This window comes from Acomys minous (genome assembly GCF_964271855.1).
Source record: "Acomys minous genome assembly, chromosome: 15".
Lineage (NCBI taxonomy): Eukaryota > Metazoa > Chordata > Mammalia > Rodentia > Muridae > Acomys > Acomys minous.
The window spans coordinates 78,038,549-78,058,507 of record NC_140497.1 but is presented as its reverse complement, the minus strand read 5'-3'; the positions used below and the strand labels follow the sequence as shown (position 1 = coordinate 78,058,507).

At 38.4% G+C, this 19,959-nt stretch overlaps 1 protein-coding gene across 3 annotated transcripts in view; it reads left to right on the top strand.

Annotated features, from left to right (window-relative positions):
* Nucleotides 1-19,959, top strand: part of PRKG2 (protein kinase cGMP-dependent 2) — a 100,833-nt gene that overhangs the window by 58,175 nt on the left and 22,699 nt on the right. For 2 of the 3 annotated variants that reach the window (XM_084758722.1, XM_084758723.1), the window contains exons 11-14: nucleotides 1,069-1,222; nucleotides 3,008-3,144; nucleotides 6,053-6,142; nucleotides 8,097-8,238. In XM_084758722.1, the coding sequence (XP_084614848.1) occupies nucleotides 1,069-1,222; nucleotides 3,008-3,144; nucleotides 6,053-6,142; nucleotides 8,097-8,238 (523 nt within the window). Of the gene's footprint in view, nucleotides 1-1,068; nucleotides 1,223-3,007; nucleotides 3,145-6,052; nucleotides 6,143-8,096; nucleotides 8,239-19,959 lie in introns of those variants that run through there. The other variant, XM_084758724.1, reaches the window with a different exon arrangement.

Genomic DNA, 19,959 nt, shown 5'->3' with positions numbered 1-19,959 from the left:
TTTTTCCATTCTGTAGGCTACCATTTTATTCTGTTGACAGTGCCCTTTGCTTTGCAGAAGCTTTTCAGTTTTATGAAGTCCCATTTATTCATTGTTACTCTTAGAGCCTGAGCTATTGGTGTTCTGGTCAGGAAGTTGTCTCCTGTGTCAGTGAGTTCAAGGTCCTTCCCTACTTTCTATTCTATTAGATTTAGTGTATCTGGTTTTGTGTTGAGGTCTTTGATGCACTGGGTCTTGAGTTTTGTGCAGGGTATAAATGTTTTTTTTTAATGGGGAACTTTTGTTAAACGATAATTACTTGATGAAGCAATTACATTTTTATTGTAATATTTTTGTGCTGAGAATTGAACCCAGGGCCCCATCAATGTGGATCCTCCCACTCTCCTAACCCCAGACTTTGCTCAAGGCATTATTAGTGAAAGCTGAAGCTTCTATTCATGAGACAGGCTCCTGGAGAGGTGCTCTCAAAATTTCTAGGAAGACTAAATTTAGAGTTGAAGGATATTTTTCTTTAAAATATGCATCTGCAATTTTTGAGCATATGTCTTTTATATTAACAGTTTACCCATATAGAACTCAGAACAGTAAGATTTAATTAGAAGACAAAACAGGTATTTATGAGCAACAATGCTCAGGTGTAAAGTAAGAAGTGTACTCATGTGTCATAGTGCAGGTGTTCTGCATAAGGCATGAAAAGCTTTGCTGACAAACAGCAAAAGTTCTCTGTGTGACTTTCTGGCAATCACAGAGAATGTGACTGGTTTTGTGAGCTTCCACTCACTCCTGTCCCGGGTCACTGATTCAAGGCTTTCCTGAGATGTGTTTCATATGCTATAAAATCCCTCCATTTTATTCTCATTGCAATTGTTGCACTTTTGTCTGGCTCTTAAGTATCATGTGCCTTAGATCCTATTGCTTTTCTCCCCAGATAGGACCAAACACGTCCCTATCAACTGATAGGCAGCATGAGAAGAGTTTGTGATCGGCAGGGTACCAGCATAGCTCAGGGTGTGTGTGTGCGCATGCGTGCATCCGTGTGTGTGTGTGACCTCTCCCTTCTCTCTTCAGGCGCTCCATGTCTAACTGGAAGTTGTCCAAAGCCCTTTCTCTGGAGATGATTCAGCTGAAAGAGAAGGTGGCCAGATTCTCCTCAACCTCCCCATTCCAGAACCTTGAGATTATCGCAACACTGGGCGTTGGTGGGTTCGGAAGAGTGGAGCTTGTAAGGGGTTTACGTTTCAAGCATCTGAGAGAAGCATTTTGACTTTTTGTTTTGTTTTATTTTATATTCCAGCTTATGTTGGAGGAATATTCGAGTTGTTATTGCTATCGTAAAAAGTGTTTTGAACCAGAGCAAGCAAAAGTTTCTATTTGTGCTTGGAAATAGTAATTAGATGCTCTCTGATGTCACATCCTGTGATGAATTGTTCTTGATAGTAGTTATTGGAAAATGAACCAAGTAAGCATTCTGAAGGATTATGAAATATAAAACATATATTTCTTAGAAATAAATTACATACACATAGATGTGTACAATCAAAACACAGCATCTCTGTACACTAAAGGAAAGGACAATATGGCCGACAGATATACCAAAGTAGTATTTATATTATATTATATTATATTATATTATTAGAGTCATATTCCTTAAGCAACCCTACCTCTATGTCTAAGTTTGGCTCTCATTACTGTTTTTTTTTTGGGGGGGGTTGTTTAAAATTTCCCATCAGAGAAAAAGGAAAGAGGATGAATGCAAAAGAATATCTGAAGAGCAGCCTTCCACAGCACTCAACAGGCAGCTGGGAGCTGTAGCTCTATTTCAGTTATCTTCCAAGTCACTAGTGTCTGTGCTTAATAATCAGCTCCCAAGAAGTAGCAGAACTCCTGTGTCCAATCAAGTGTTCCAAAGAAACTGTGCTCTTCTTGGGTGCAGATGGCTCTGAGCCCCTGGCAATCACCAAGCCTTTCTTTGCTCAGATGATTTTTAACAATTCACTGTGCAGTGACCTCCAGGAGCTATGTTGATGCCTTGGTGTGCAGGATGGCTGGGCATGAGCAGCTGTGTAATGTTGCTACAGGCTGCAACAGAGCATTTTACATCCACCGACACTTCATCTCTGATGGATGAAGAGAAAAACATTTTGCTAACAGGGCAACGAATATTTGTAATGGGTCTTATGCTCTATGTAGATAGTCTTCTGCCCTGGTACTTTTCACCAAAGAACACAGCTGAAGGATTCATTTGACAGTGCTGAGATCTGCTTTCCTAGATAATCATAACTGAAGCAGAAATTCTCCACTTATCTAAAATCCATAGAATTATCAATGGTCAATATGATCAAAATAGGAGATGCAGTATTTTCCATTCACTATCCAGTATTGCCTGCTTATGGATTTTTATATCTATCAAAAAAAATAGTTGTTTTCTATCTTGATTTCCTTTTAAGGTAGAGTTATTTTTGCATGCCAAGAAAATCTTTGCTTACTTTCCAATACCAATTTCTACCCCAATGGACCTGTGCTCCTATCACCTTTTGTGCCTTTTGAGTTTTGGAAATGTGCTTAATACAATCAAGGAAATGCATTTCTACTTTTAATTAATTTAAACTTAAATGACCTCAATGAATTAGTAGGCTGTCCACTGAATAGGGCAGACACAGAATTTGAAGTGAGTTTCTTTGAAAATTAGAGATGAATATCAAGAAATAAGAAGCTTTGGAGATTCTTATCAAAGTTGTTTGTGTTACAAAGGCAAAACTGAAGATTTCTATCAATAAAATTTAATCAAAATTCGCTTTCCAATTTCAGTACAAAAGTTTTAGAACTAAATTATAGGAAGTATTTTGAAAATGATTGAAAGTATTTAAAACTATATGGAAATTCATTCTAGAGGAATAAGTGGCTGAATGGTTATAGACTCTTTAAATGTAAAACAATTTAACTCTTTAATTAACATGTTATATTACATACTGCCAATTATATGAGAGTCTTTCCACTCCTCACGAAGGTTAAAGTTAAAAATGAGAACGTTGCTTTTGCTATGAAGTGTATAAAGAAGAAGCACATTGTTGACACTAAGCAGCAAGAACACGTCTACTCAGAAAAGAGGATCCTGGAGGAGCTGTGTTCTCCTTTCATCGTGAAGTAAGTGAGCACTTGGCATTCCAGGAAGCATGGCTCTGAATTCTTCTGTGGGGTCTTGGGTAGGAGTTTCCAATTGCTTTTATTCTAGGGAAATCTTGTTAATGTATACACACGTGTGTGTATGTGGGGAGGGGTATTATAAAAGAGCTGCAGCCGATTACTCTCTCCAATGCTAATGTATAATTTGGGAAGAAGGAAATGTGAACCCATAGCTACAGCTGTGTGTGGGTGGATGATAAACGCCTGCAGGGAGGGGCGATCCGGTACAAAGTTACAAAAGGAGAACCTAGTCCTAGGTGTTCAAAGCTTCAAAGTAACCATCTCCTAACGGCTATTCCTTTTCTCTCTGTACTTGTTAGCAGATTGGATGAGATACTACATAAGCCATCACCCCTTCCATTTGTGTGTTTATGGGCTACTGATATAAGCAACTTTAAAATTTCATTTTCTCTTTAAAGATCTCTACTTGTAGTTTCAGTGACTTCTGGTGATGTGCAGCCTATAGGAAAGACCAAATGCCTTGAGAGAATCTTCAAAAATAAATAAATAAATAGATAGATAGATAGATAGATAGATAGATAGATAAATAAATAAATAAATCTGACTCCAGGCAATGCTAACAATAGTCATTCAATTATATTTATATTTTCCCATAATTCTCTTTCAAAATTAATATTGCACTAATGAACAGTGATGGGCAGCTTAGGGTTACATTTGTTTTTATAATACCAGCTTTTTGCAAAATGCTTGGCTCACAGTATAGTAATAATGGTATTTGGAATAATATGTGGGAAGACTTTACTGTGCTGTGAGATTTACACTTGAGGGACTCTGAGACTTAGAGAAGGGTGCTGAGGTCATCACATTTACATCACTGGTCTGTTATGGGGGAAGTGAACCAGGAATGTACATTTGTCTTTCCCAGTAAATGCTCATCAACAGTAATATATAAACAACATAAAATCAATATATAAATCTCATTAATTTATATGTAAACACAAGAAGCTGTGATTGTATAACTGATGAGCAAATAGGTGTGCCATGTGGCCTCCAACCTGGCTATTTGAAGTGCACACTCGGAAACATTTTTATTCCCTGACTAGCCTGGTACTAAGTATGTGGCCCAGGACAACTCTGAACTCAGAGAAATCTTCCTGTTATGATTATAAATGTATGCCCCCATGTCCAACCTCTAAAGATACCACTTACTTCAGTCCCTGCGTTTGTGCATTATCTAGCAGCTCTCCTGGCTGCTTCCCTCTTGGTATACTGCAGCTAAGAAAAGAGACTTTGACTCCCCCTCCCTCCTCTTTCCATTCCTTCCGCCATTTTCCTCCTCCTCTCCTCTTCTTTCTTCTTCTTCTTCTTCTTCTTCTTCTTCTTCTTCTTCTTCTTCTTCTTCTTCTTCTTCTTTTCTTGTTTTCATTTTATGTGTAAGAGTATCCATTTACATATATGTGTGTGTACTACATGTATGGCTAGTGGCCATGAAGGGCAAAAAGAGGGCGAAGGATACCCTGGAGCTGGCATTATAGGCAGCTAGCAAATTCCAAGTTGGTGCTGGGAACTGAACCTAGGTATTTTGTGAGGGCAGTAAGTGCTGTAATTACCTAGCCATCTGTCCAACCCCCGAAACAGGCTCTTCTTGAACTTGAACACCATGAAATGTTTTCACCCATGCTGATGTTGAATATAGAATACTGCCCAGGCACAGCACTCAAGGTCTGAAGCTCTCTTACCCAGCTTTGAGGACTTTTTGATTACTTTATTAGATTGTTTTATTTACCACCCTTCTCCACTCTTCCAACCCCCCAACATTAGGTAGAAGAGAAAGAAGGTTAGAGGGGGAGAGAGAGTATCAGTATCATTAGACTAGTTTCTGATAAGTAAGGATATCAAGTTCCTTACAGCATTGATCTTCACAGACAGGATATTCAGTTTCTAACAAACAGTAACCAGCAGCAATAGCAACAGCATCAGGAGCAAACCAACCACCAGCATCAGCAGCAACCAGCAGGAACAGCAACAGCATCCCTTCTTGGGGCTCAGACATTTATTTAGTCCATGAAGGTCCCCAGAATTCCAAATGTAAACTATCTTCAGCTGGCAAAAATCACACCCCTGCCAGAGCAGGAGACAAATCATACTCAGCTATTGTGGACAATCTGAAGCAGCCCCATGTCCCATGCTCGGGACTAAAGCAAAAACACATTCCCATACCATTTCTCTGTTTTTAAAGAAACCAAAAATTCTCACCACAGTTAATCAGAGAATCTTTGTCCTTCTCAAATGTCATTTTTAATTACCAGAACCATTTTACTCACCATCTAATTTCCAGGTGTTACGCAAGGGTAGCAGAGCTCCTTAGAGGTGGGTCTTTATTGAAACTAGATCATACAATAAGCCCCCTCACCCAGGCTTCTCCCTGCCTCTAGGTGTCCTGGCCAAGTCATTCTCTACCAGCCTTACTACGTAAACATTTTTCTCTCCTAGTCTATTTCCAATACTAGCTACCCAGTTAGGAGGCATACAACATGACTATAAAGGACTGTGATGCAAAGCACATTTTTAGGTGATACATGCACAGGCTTGTGGCGTTGGGGAGGAAGGAGAGGTCCTATTTGATAGGTGGGGTAATGAGCCACCTTATAATAAATGTGGCCCTGGTGCTCAGCCTTTTAAGAATGGTAGAACTTTGACAGTGAAATGGAGATGAGGAAGTTCAGTCTGCAGGCAGAGTCAGGGAATGATCCAACATGATAGGAATGACCAAAGATGGTTTGGTGAGAAACCCTGCACAGCTAAGCCATTGGATATCTATGTGGAAATGGGACTAATTATTGCTTAACCAGCTTCAAAGAGGTTAGGAACTGCATTTCTAATCATGTATTTCCGTCCATCTTTACAGATTGTATCGCACTTTCAAGGACAATAAATATGTGTACATGCTTCTGGAGGCCTGCTTAGGTGGGGAGCTGTGGAGTATATTAAGGGACAGGTAATGAAAAAAAAGTCTGTAAGCAATAATTCTTATCGACTCACATCTGGGCTGGGTTATGAGGATGATACTAGGACAGGATTATAGGAAAACATTTCCAGTACATATAACAGGGTAGTAATCACTGTATTTTGTTGTCTGACATTACAGAGGTATCATGAATTCTAATGTAATTGTCATCCCTAGGATATGGGCTAAAGGGCGTACGGATAGTAGGAGACAGGCCTTGTGTGTCAACTCAGAGTCAAAATACTCAAAAGGGGATGTTATGGGGCGTGATTAGGTCCTCAACCAAGCAAATCAGAGTCAGATGTCTACAAAGGTTTGATCTTATCAGAGAAGTGATTTTCATACGGTCATAATTACAAAGGCGCAAAGAAGCTTCTATGGAGAAGGCACAATGGTTTAAGTTTGGCTGTTTCCTAGACAACATAGGATTGTCTATGCAAGCGGCTATAAAAGCATAAACTTTAGAAAAATAAGTTTAGAGTTTACCTGAAGAAAGAGGGTGATATTAAGATATCCCACTCACATAAAGGTTAACTAATTGCAGAGCAGTTGCATATTTGTAAGGAAGTGGTAAATAAGAGGGTGCTCTAAAGATGACAAGGCCTGGGAAGGGCAGAGGGGTGGGAAAGGCAAGCAGAAAAGCTCTGGACCTTTGAGCATCAGAAAGTGAGAAGACAAGGCCCCCCCCAATAAAAAAGGAATGAGAGGGTGGACTGCACTAGAACATGGCAGTTATTGAGAGGGAAACTCTTGGATAATCTTCTTTGGCACAGCGTTTCTCAGCCCTGGCTGCATGACACTGTAAGTGGATGAATGTTGTATTAAGAGTGTGTTGGCTCATAACAGGAGACATTCGAGATGGTTGCGGAAGTGGTACCCCAGTGCATAAATCTTCTTATAAATCCATGTCTGCTGAAAAGAGTATTGCTGTTATTTGTTAGGCACTATGCTTGCCCCAAGAACAACCCTAATAATGGGTAGCAAATCCATCTTTGAGGCATGGCTGTTTAGGAGAGTGAAGAAAGCTGAGTTTTCAGGAATCAAACTGAGTTTTCTCTCCAAAGACACACCCTTTGATTATAAAATATGATGAATCATCACCACATTAGAAAAACAAAAAACCAAGAGCAACATGTATAAAACTAGGTAGCATCCTTATATAGAGCAACTTTAATAAAAGATCAAAGAGTGCCCAAATAGCAAGTGGTATGGCTCACTTTCTCTTAGGGTTACTGGTTTATGATACGTAGACAAAAATTGAAGTGACCACTTGAATCATTTTTCATCAAATGATAAATTATACAAGTCTTGGTCTATCTTTCATTGAAATAGTTGCTTATTTCCAGAATATGTCTTCAATGTGTAAAATTCTTTTTTTGTTTTGTATGATAATATGTGGTAATCAGAAAGAAATGCATAAATGTGGATGTTTTTAAGAGAAATTGCTGTGGTTTTTATAAAGTGTTCCTATCAACTTCTTTATGATCTATATGTAGCCCTTGGCATTTAAAATATATTTTAATGTTAATGATATTTTAAAAAACCTCATTGCCATAGGCTGGGGAGATGACTCACTAGGTAAACTGCTGAGTACACATGAATCATGACCCAAGTTTGAGTCCCCAGAACCACGTAAAGCCAAGTATGGTGACATTCATGTATACCCCAAGTTCATACTGGGAGACAGTAGATAGAATAATTGGAAGTTTGGTGGTTAGCTAACATGATAGTAGCAACCAACAAAACCATGAGTTGTTTTAAATTAGGGGTAAAACAAAGATTGACACCTCACTTTCACATGTGTCCCATCACACACACACACACACACACACACACACACACACACACACACACTGATAACATGTAAATTATAATACTATATAGATGCTAGGACAACACCAAAGCCATATTCAGAGTATTAAGAGGAAAAACAATGTCATTGCAGAGGCAGCTTTGATGAGCCCACCTCCAAATTCTGCGTCGCTTGTGTGACAGAAGCATTTGATTACCTGCACCGACTGGGCATCATCTACAGAGACCTGAAACCAGAAAACTTAATTCTGGATGCTGATGGCTATCTTAAATTGGTAAGGCAAGTGTTCTTGCTCATAGTATCATGTGAGATATTGCTGCAACAAAGTTGCACTGTAGCTGTGATCTATTTCTAGTTTTGGTGCAGCCTCTGTTTTTACTCTGTGGGATGTGGCCCTTGAATTTCTCATCCTTAATACTGTGAGAAATGCTATGCATACATTCTATTTAAGTGTTATGTGTATGAATGATTTTCCTTCATGTGTGTATGTGTACTGCATTTATTTCTTGTGCCTGAAGAGCCATTAATGGGTGTCCAATACATTGGAACTGCAGTTACAGACAGCTGTGGGCTGCAATATAAATGCTAAATGCTGACCCAGGTTTTTTTTTGCAAGAGCAGCCAGTGCTCTTAACCTCTGAGCCATTTCTCCAGGAACTACATAAATATTTTTTTGGCCCAATATTTCACCCATATCTGCAACTCTTCCCAAAGATTCACATCACAGAACGGTTTTAGGATTTGTTAGTATTGCTTAATCATTTTAACTTTGTTGTGTTTGGTGTCACATATAGGAATTGCCTTGTGAGGATCAGAGAAGTTAGTGTGATTTCTGTCTCAAGGCATCCACTTTCCAAATAGGAAGAGCAGAAAACATGTCACTATCAGCAGCTATTTTGAAACCTTTCTAGTTGTTCTTATTGGCAGTGAGTGTTCAGAATCTATGAGACTAGAGGCTCAGTGAGGATTGGCTCTCCTCGCTATATCTGTCTGTGGTCCATTAGTTCCCAATAGGAACCTGTTGCCCGGCCCACATGATCATAAAGGCTGTCACATAAACTTCTTTCAGTGAGATGTTCATAGAACTTGATGAACGAGCTAAGGGAAAACTGAGGCACGTTGGACCTCAGGAGGAAAACCAACAGGATGGGAACCCAAAGGGGCTTTCCAGAGTTTGTTTCAATAGCTCTTCCAAGACATCAAGCCATACCTGAACTCCCCAAAGATATTGTTACCTCAGGGTTTTAATGTAAGGAAATAATATTACTTACTGATCGGTTATTATATGCAGGTGCTATGCTTGAACTTTAACAGTGAATCTATTCAAGAATGGACAAGATAGGTTTAATTTGTATAATTGTCAAAGTTAGCCCAAGTGATTAAATTTGTGATGTTTAATTTCTAAGAGATTTTTTCCCCTATGAAGTAAAATAAGAGCCCTTTCATGTGAAACCTGGCTCCCTTCCAAGACTCATTTTGGTCCATTCAAGCTTTATTTCATCCATGAAAGACAGCTTTCAGAACTGGTAAGGTATGAACACAAGGCTTCAATCACTTCTACTCACAATTTGTGCATTGACTATGCCTTCCACAGCTCTTTAGAGAAACTCCCGGAATATTCTAGAAGAAAGAAAAACTATCATGAGGGCTGAAGACTGTTTATTAAATTTATCTCTTACTTTTCATAGTTGTTTTTCCAGATCTTCAAATAGCACATTTAGTATTTACGAGACTAGATGGCAGTGCCTCCCTATTTGCCATCATTATCCAGCCTTCTCATTTATCAGCCAACAAGATAAACAGTGATATTAGGTATTTAATAACTCAATTATGGGCTTTCCATTACCAATGACATTTTAAACTAGATATTCTAAATTACTTTAACCACCAAATGTTTGAAAATATCAGATGAGACATTGAAAAAAGAGTGTTAGTAATGCATCAGTGAATTTCTTAGACAACAGAGGAGTTCCTGTGGGGCTGAAGAGAAGATAGAACAGTAGTGCATGGAGATTGCTCATCAAAGGCCTCAAGATGCACACCAGTTGCCTCATGTGAGCAAAACCCTAGGTTCAGACCTCAGTGCTATCATGGAAGCTGTGTGTCCCAACAAATTCTAAATGACCTAAATGTTTGATTTAGTGGCTGTGTCATCAAGGAACAGGAAACCAAACTTTAGATCTGAGCATTGTGGGAAAGTAAGCTGGAGAACTCTGTACCACTGCAGGAACCCCACAGGTTAAATAGATATCAGAGTTATAAAGACAGTTCACGCAAACAGGCATGCTTTTCTCATCGTTAGCTTATGGGGGAGTAATGAAAAAAGTTTATTCTAAGAATTCTTGGCTACAAGCTGCTCCTAGTGGAAAAATCTAAGCAAAAAAATGTAAATGAAAATGGATTCATGTTGGAACCATGCCCACGTTCCTAAGCATTGCTGCATATTCTTTTTAAGAGACTACGCTGTCACCCAGGACACAAAGAACTCTTGGAGGTGAAGTTCCAGGAAAGGCAAGCTCATGGTAAAAGTATATTAATAACAAATGTATGAGAAAAAATACTAACTACCATGGCATTAGTTGCCAAAAGAATAAAGAGCAGAAGTAGATATGAAAGTGCCTTGAGACTTTCAAAAAACAAAACAAAACCTAAGAAGTTTGGAGAAAGACCTAATAAATAAAATGTCTACTGAGAAAATAAGATGAAAATAATTAAATATACAACTGAAGTTTTTATTAATGGTGGAGAAGCTGCCGTTGGTATTGGACCATCCTGATGTGACTAGTTTATGTATAATGTGTGAAGGCATTAGAGAGTAATAAAAATAAATAAATATGTAAGCCCTGAATAAGGGGCTAGGAGAGACCCTCATTTTAAAATTTTAAAATTACCATGCAGGTGTTTACTGAGATTATGCCTCAGTATATGAGGAATAAGGATTAAACATTTAGTTAATGCCATACCTAATATGTGATATTGGACATTTTTGTATTAGATTGAGAACAAAAAGAAATTATTTGATCTTATAATGTTTGCATTTAATAGGCTTTAGCAAATGAAGTAAACCAAAAAAAAGGGCAACAAAAGACCCTAAATCAGAAAATCAAATGAATTGTCTGTTTTTTTTAAATACAGCATAAGTTTTTATGTATTTTTAATTTTTAATTTTTTAAAATAATTCATTCAGGTATTTTATTAATATTATTTATTTTATTTATATATTATTATCTAAAGAAGTATTATGTGTTTAAAGAAGTCTAAAGAATCCATCAAAGAAAGTACATAGAATGAGTAAATGAGGCATTGTTGCCATAAAATCAATAAACAAGTAAAATTCCTTTTTTTAACATAGTAATGATAAGAGTGCAAAATGAAATAAAATATCACAACACCAAAATTATAAAATATTATTTTAAAATAATATCATCATTGTAAAAAATAATAAAATATGTTACATAAAATTTATAATTCTTCCCTGAAAAGCATAAAATATTAATAAAAATATTTAAATTATAATGTTCATGTAAATTTATGATTTGTAGGAAGTAATAGTGTATAAAGCAAAAGATGTCCACTTTTTAAAAAATTGATTTATAGAGTCAATGTCAATGCAGTCAAAACCGGAGCAGACAAGTTTTAGAAAGGAGATTTTTCTTCTAAAATGTACGTGCAAATATAGAATGTTAAGAAGACTTTGTAGCTCCTCTGTAAAAGAAGAACAAACCAAAGAGACCTATACTTTCTGGCATCAAGTCTTATTACAAAGCTACAGTGATTATAGTCATGTGATGAAATGTTGGTGTAAGGACGGAGACGTAACTTAAGCTAGTAGATAGGAGTGGAAAGACAGACTTGTGCAATTAGTAAAAGAATAAGATTCGGCCCTTGAAAAGACACTCATGCCACCACTGGACAATAGCCACATGTGACAAAAGGAAAACACCCTCATTCCTAACTAATACTACGTGCAAAAATTAACTCTACATGGGTCATAGACCTATCAGTCATTCAGAGATATCAAATTATAACAGCTTGGGGTAGGCATGGATTTTCTAGAAGACAAGTAGTATTAATATTAAAAGAGAACAAAATAATTAATTAGACCTTATAAAAATTGGAAAATGTTGATTACCAGAATAAACTGCCAGGAAAGCATATAGTCATGGCATAAAATGGTAACAACAATCTTGTCTCTACAATATATAATGAACTCCCTCAACTCATTAATAATAAAAAAAACAGCAACTATATTTTTTAAATAGTAAAAAACTTTGTACACACATTTCATTAAAGCAGACATGGGAAGGACTACTTAGCTCTATCCAGTCATCAAGAAACTTTAATGTAAAACCCCCAAATATGCCACTCCATAGTCACTACAATTAATATGACGAAAGAATAAAAAAGCGTTGGTGAGGACATTCTCACACATTTCTAGTGTGAGAAGAAAAGTGTAGCTCATTCTGAAGAATAACTGCTCAGTTTCTCACAGGGCGAAAGCATTCAACCTGCTCTAAGGTGAAAATCACACGTGGTATTTATTCACAATAGTTGAAATCTCATTGTTGAAAACTATTATATATGATTGTTCAAAACACCTTTGTTCCTAGTGTTCCCAAAGTAGAATTAGCCCAAGTAGCCATCTTCAGCTGCACATACTTGGTCAGTCACACCCCCCCCCCCCCCACTGAATGCTTCTCGGTCATACGGGGACAGATGAGTTACTGCAGCAAACAACTCTGTTGAACAAAAGAAGCCACACACAAGAGTGCCTTCTCATGGTCTCACTGACCAAAGTGCTAGAACAGATGGCAAAGTTAAAATAATGGTTGTCTCAAGGTTTGTGGGGAAAGAAGTCCACAGCAAGTTCCCTAGATACTGCGAGTGCCTGTTTGATATGGTGGCAGCTGTGATTATAGGAATTTAATCTGCATCAAACTCAGTGGATGGTACACCAAAGGGCTGTGTGCTTTATTACCTGTCAATTATTTCTCTGTTAGAATAATGAATTTTGAATGCCAAATAGAAGATTTTTCTGTCACAAAAAGAGACATCAGGGACTTAAATTTTGACTAATTAGTGAGAATGTAACAGACTTAAAAATTGAAACTAAAAATAAAAATGAAATTCGGAGAATACAGCGAGAAAGATGTTTGATTAGTGTCAAAGACAAAAATAATATAGAGGGTGGGGTTTTAAAAAAAAGCATTTTAAAAAACCTAACAGCTGGGTAAAAGATGGCTGGTACCGCCGACCCTGGTGACTGTCTTGAGTCTCATCCCCAGGACTCATGTGGCAGAAGGAGAGAACTCACTCCTACAAGTTGCCCTTGACATCCACACACATACCATGATGCACATATCTCTAATTGCTCACACACACACACACACACACACACACACACACACACACACACACACACACACAAACACTCTAATCATGAGGTAAAGAAACACCAACATAGCTACACTAGGACAATTTGTACTTGTTTGCAATCCATTTCTACCATGCCACTCTAAAAATAATTTAAAATAATAATAACCGTTTATGATCTTACAGGCTCTGCGAGTTGGGTCTTTGGAAGTGGACTGGTTGTATCAGCTGCTTTCAGTTTTGCTATGACCCAAGTGCATGACAAAAGCCACTTGAGAAGGGGTTGATTTGGCTCACAGTGAGAGGGCAGTGGGAGCTTGTGGCTGCTGGCCACCTTAGTGCTCAGTCAGGAGGTGCAGGACACTGACTGATTGTCATCAGCTCCTAGCCTCTTTCTATTTGTCCACCGGTTAGCATGGCTTTCCCCATCTTAGTTAACTAATCAAGATAATGCCTCACAGACACACCAGGGGCTAACCTAATCTAAACAATCCTTGACAGGCATGTCCACAGGCCTGTATCCTGGGTCATTCCACGTCTTATTGGGTTGATGACTAATATTAACCCTGATATGACTTAAGATCACTCATGACACTCTAGTTAGAAGTAGATGGAGGCAACGGAGGGCTGCAGACCAGCCAGGGCAGAGGCCCCGATCTATCAGGGTTGCAAGTTGATGCTGGTTGTCTGTTGGAGGCCTTCATTCTCCACATGAGCCTTTTCATAGAATTGGTTGGATGTCTGCATGATGAGACAGCTGGCTTCCACCAGACTGTGCCCTCCAGGCAGCCTTGGACAAGCTACCTGCCTTGTAAGACCTATTCTTTGATGCCACTAGTCCAGTATTTTACAGTATTCTTCTTGTCACACAGAGCCTGCCCTTGTTTTCTATGGGAGAGGAGTCTCTAAATTCTAGGGCAACATCAGGAATACCTTGGTGTTGGCTACTGTAGTAGGGAAATACAGACTTTACACAAAGAAATCTTTATACTGCAAAGGCCAGTAGGTGTAAACAGAAAGAAATAAAGGGGAAAAATTGTCAGGGAGGAGGGGACTTTAACCTGATATCTTACCAGCAATAAAAGAAGCCAGAATCCAGTAGAAAGTCATGCTAAAAATTCTGAGCAAGAATTACTGACAAACTTTAATTATAATCTCAGAGAATTCATCTTTCAGGAAGGGTGCATTGCCATATTTAGACATAGATGAGAGCTGTTTCCTACATAAAAAGGCTATGATTATGGGAGGTGAAACAATGACCCCCCCCTCCAAGAGAATGCAAGGCAACAAGAAATGGTGACCACAGGACAATGGTAAAGCTGTCTACTCAATTAAAATTATGGTATAAACCAGTCACACTGTAACACATCATGTTAAAATGAGAAAATGCTAACTAACTCAACAGCAGTAACATATAAACTTAAAGTAGGAGTCACTGAAATTAAAATAGGAGAATAAAATGTCATCTTCAAAGAAGGCAGCAAGAAGAAACAGGAAAACCAGGGGGTGGAGAAAGAGCATAAATTAAGAAATTAGAGAGAAATCCAGGCTATGTAAATGAACTTAACTCTCCAGATTAAGAAACAAGTATTGCAAAATAAAAAGCATCTATGTGATTCTTGCAACAGAAAGAGTTAAAATATGAGGTGCAAGAAACTGAAATCAAAGATGAAAAAAAAGATATGTCTGGGAAAAGCTGAGTTGGTTAAAATGCAGGTTTCACCATGTTGCTGTCAGGGAAGCAATATTGCTAAAGATGAAGAGGTAGCATATTATTAACAGGGTACATGGTTCATCAAAGTCATAGAAAAAGTCTGTTTTTAATTTTTTTTCTAGTAAGATACTTCAAAAATAAACAGTATTCTGTCAGAATTATGGGACACAAACAGTTACAGACATTTTAATACACCACTCAGAAGTTGATAGAACATTGGACTGCAAAACTCCAAAGCATTAGGAGCTGTGCAGAACACAGTTAATAAACTTGCTCTCATAGACTTGGGGATTATTGTTCCCAATAGGTAATAAATGCACAGAAGCAAAATTCTAGCAGATACCGGACCATTAAACAAGCTTCAGCAGAGGAAAATATAGGGATTGGGCTGATGGGGGAAGCCTCATAGAACCTTGTTGGCACGTTAGGTACTTTGTTGGCAGGATAGGTACCACGCCACCTTGGCCTCATTCCTTTGTAAGTATGTCTGTCTGTGTGTCTGTCTGTCTGTATTGTGTATGTATGTATATATGTATATAGGTATGTATGTGTACATATATGTATTTATCCTTTATCCCCTGAAGTGTTCATGGGAATTTGGACATTTAGAGAAGGCAAGGAAGAAAAAAGTTTTCATTAAGAAAGAGAACATAGAAAATCTGAGGAAAAAAATGCACAAGTAATAGAAAAGCTTAGACTCAGAGCTATGTTTCTTAGAGGGTCATAAGAGGGTGCCCACTGTTGGTAACTGCAGACATCGTGTTTGTGGTGAAGAGTAAATAACTCATTCTGTTCTTTCCCATTAGTCATGAGTGAAATGGTCTTTCATTTATTTTTGTTTTGTTTTGTTTCACTGATTTGTTCCTAGTTACATTTTACCTGGGTCCAAGTTGTCTTTACCAGAAAACATACCAGGTACAGGTTGAAGAACCAAAGGGTCATGCTATCCTCACACATGTCTCTCCCCTGCACATGCCATAATTTCTTTAATCTTGCTTTACTTTCCAAGTCAGGGAAGGCTAATGAAGTCAATGGTGATAAAAATGTATGAATGAATGAAAGAAACACACAATAGTGCACATCTTAAACACTACACTGTATCTGGCAGTGGATACTTTGATATGGCTGGTGTCAAGAGCCTCAGAGTGGAAGGAAACTTATGGACCATAAAAAAATCAGCAACAATGTCAACTCTGAACATATTTTGCATTTCCTTCTGTAAGAATTTAAGTAACATCAAGCTGTTCTATTGGCATACCCATGCCAGACAGAAATCAACAACAAGTCACCTGGGTGGAATTTTAAAGACACTAAAATACCTCAACAGTTAGTGGAGAAAACGTTAATAGTTGAAGGAACATGTGCTCCTCATAACAGCACATATAAGGAGAAAAGTGGTGACAGGAGGACTAGAAAATAAGTAAGAAATACCAGGAAGCCAGTATCCAGCTTTAGAATTTAAAATCCCAGAACAAAATTCATGAAATCAAAGGAGGAGGGAATGATCATGAATTATTGTAAAATAAAAATGATATCCACACCTAAAGTTGACTATTTGAAAATATTGATTAAAATTAACAAATCTGTACATATATTGTTTATTTTAGTTACTTTTCTACTCTTGTTGTAAAACACCATAACCAAATACAAAAGGAAGCATCTAATTTAGGGCTTCCATTCAGATGGTTAGAGTCGGGGATTGCAGAGCACAGGCACGGTGGCTGGAACAGCTAAGAGCTCATGTCTTGATCTGTAAGTTAGAGGCAGAAAGAGACAGAGAATGGCATTGACTCTTTGTAACTTCAGTGCCCACCCCCAGTGATTCACCTCCCCCAACAGTGTCATGACCCTCATCCGTCCTGAACAGTTCCACCAGCTGGGGACCAAGTATTTAAATATACGAGTCTATGTGGGCCGTTGTTACTCAAACCACCACATTATACTCTTTGGTCCCCATAGTCTTGTAGCCACATCATAATGCAAAATGCGTTTAGTCCAACTTCAAAGGGCCTCGTAGTCTATCATAGTCTTATTAAAATTTAAAAGTCTAAAGTCTCTTCAGAGATCAAGACAATTTCTTAATTGTAACCCCCTGTAAAACAAAACAACAAATTGCACACTTACAACATATGCCTGGAATATACATTGCCATTAGAAAAGAGAGGAATGGGGTGAAGAAATACTGAACCAAAGCCGAGACTGAAACCCAGAGGGGGGAAACTCCAAATCCCGTAACTCTATGTATGACGTCAGAGGCTGTCGAGGGCTCTTCCATCAGGTAGGTGCAGCCCTGGCAAATGTGAGTTCCCACTTGAGGTGGAGCCTGGCTCCACTGAATCACATCTGTGGAAGCCTCCTTTGCTGCTGCTTCGTAGAAGCAGAAAGGACCCTAGGCCTTTCTGTTTGAGAGTTGGAAGCTTAGCTGGGTGGCATCTTGCCTGAAGGAAATGCCCCCTTTGTTCCACGTCATATGAGGACTTTCTTTACTCTTCTCATCTCTTTCACCACAAGCCTTGGTTGGAACGTTAAATTCCTTGTGTTCTTTTTTTTACTTCAAACAGTACTTTTTGTATTTCCTTTCACCTTACTTGCTCTTCTTTATTGTAGATCTGCATAAGAGGGGCTACTAATAACCATATGACAGAGTCAATATTTGGCTGTTTTGAAATCTTCTCTGGAAGGGGGAAAATCCAGTACTTTCCAATTTAGGCTCAGGCAGATTCTTAGGGCAAGGACAGAAAGCAACTACATTCTGTGCTAAAATACCACTAGACCGCTTTCTAGCTCAGATGTTAATATTGTTCTGTCTGAAACCACTTGATCTGAGATTCCACAGTGCACATGGCTCTCAGCCTTATGCTCTCCAAGATCCTATGAAGATGGCCCAATAAGCCCCACTTAGCAATTCAGCCTCTTTCCTAGTCCAAAATCCCACAGTCTCCAAGCATTCTCCCAGAACCCCCAGCATGGCCAGGCCTGTCACAACAATAGCCCACATCCTGGTACCAGCTTTTATCTTACTTTTCTATTGTTGTAATAAAACACTATGACCAAAGCAACTTACAAAATCAAATTTGGGGTTTACCGTTTCAGAGAGTTAGATTCCATAATGGCAGAATAAAGACATGGCAGCAGAAACGAGCTGAACACTTACATCTTAATCCACAAATTGCAGGCAAAGAGAAAAACATCTGATAAGTGAACATTGTAAAGAATATACAAAAGATTTAAAAGAAAATAATAAACAACTTCATTAAAGATAGACTAATAACATTTATGGACACCTTACCACAGATAATTTACAGATGGGAAAGAGACAAATGAGAAATACAGAGTCAGAGATCAATGGGCAGTTAAACTCTGAAATAGCAGTCCCCATCATATGCAGGTTAGAGTGCCTAAAGTCTGGACCACGGACAACACCAAGTGCTGGTGGATGTGGGTGCTCTGGAATTCTCTTTCAATCCTGGGGCAATGTGAATGGTACAGCTGACTTGAAAGCCAGTATCCAGCTTCTTAACACACTCAACATACATTGCCCAACCACACAACTATATTCTCTGTACTTATTGGAAGGAGATAGAAACTGTGATCACCTAAAGACCTGGACATAAATGTTTATGGTTTCATCATAACTGCTGAATCTCGGGAGCAACCAAGATGTCATTCAGTGGGTTTATGGGTTTATCACAGTGCTGCACGGTGGATAAACTATAGTAAATCCAGATAATGGAAAGTTATTCAACTCTAAGACCAAATGAGTCCTCAGATCATGAAAAGACGTGGTGTGAACTTTAAATGCTCCTAGTAAGCTAAATCAAGCCATTCTGGAAATGCTTCATGCTGCATTATTTCAGCTGGAAGGAAGAACTATTGGGGACAGTGAAAAGATTAGAAGGTGCTGAGATGCAGGGCATGAGGAAGGCATGAGAGTGGGTAGTTTAGGACAGTAAAATTACTCAACATTGTATATAATGACAGCTACACGGAGTTTGGAAGAGGGGTAGTCTTATATGCTGAGCATATTCCAAACTATATTTTAACTAGAAAAGTTAAAGTTGGGGCCAGGTGTGGTGGTGCGCACCTTTAATACCAGCATTCGGGAGGCAAAGGCAAGTGGATCTCTGTGAGTTTGAGGCCAGCCTAGACTACAAAGCAAGTCTAGGACAGCCAAGGCTACACAGAGAAACCATGTCTCTAGAAACAACAACAACAACAACAACAATAACAACAACAACAAAAAGGTGTGGGTCATCTTATATGCCAGAAAATATGGTACATATTTTCCAAACCTGCAAAATATACATAAATTGTGACCCCAATGCAAAGAAGGGACATTTGGGATGATGTGTTAACCTGGGTTCATAAGTTGCAAAACTGTCCTGCTCTGCTAAGTGATATTGACGGTGAGGGAGGCTGAGCATGAAGGGAACGGGAAGCTCATGAAGAAACTCTATAACATCCCTTCCAATTTCACTGACTGATCTAAAATAAAATAAAGGCTTAAAACAAAAACATTCAAAAGAATACTCAATGCATTAATATGGAAACAATTTTATAACGAACTTGAAAGCTCCAGCAAAATATATAGATTAATAGACTTCTCCATTCATATATATTAGAAAATCTCTTAAAAACTAGAAAAATTCATTTTATTAATCCAGTAGAAGGTATCTAACAAAATCTAGAGTTACCATATACATAATTGCTGAAGCATTGAAAGTATTGTTTCTAAAAATTAGTGGTGTAACTTGTGAAATCACAGACTGTAACAGCACACACAGGGCCACACAGGTTCACACCAGCACTGAGAAGGAGAAGTGGACACAAAGTTCCCCCTAACCTAGAAGCCATTTGCCGCTGATTGCTTGAAACTCCAGTAGAGTTTCACAGGGCACAGCAGCCACA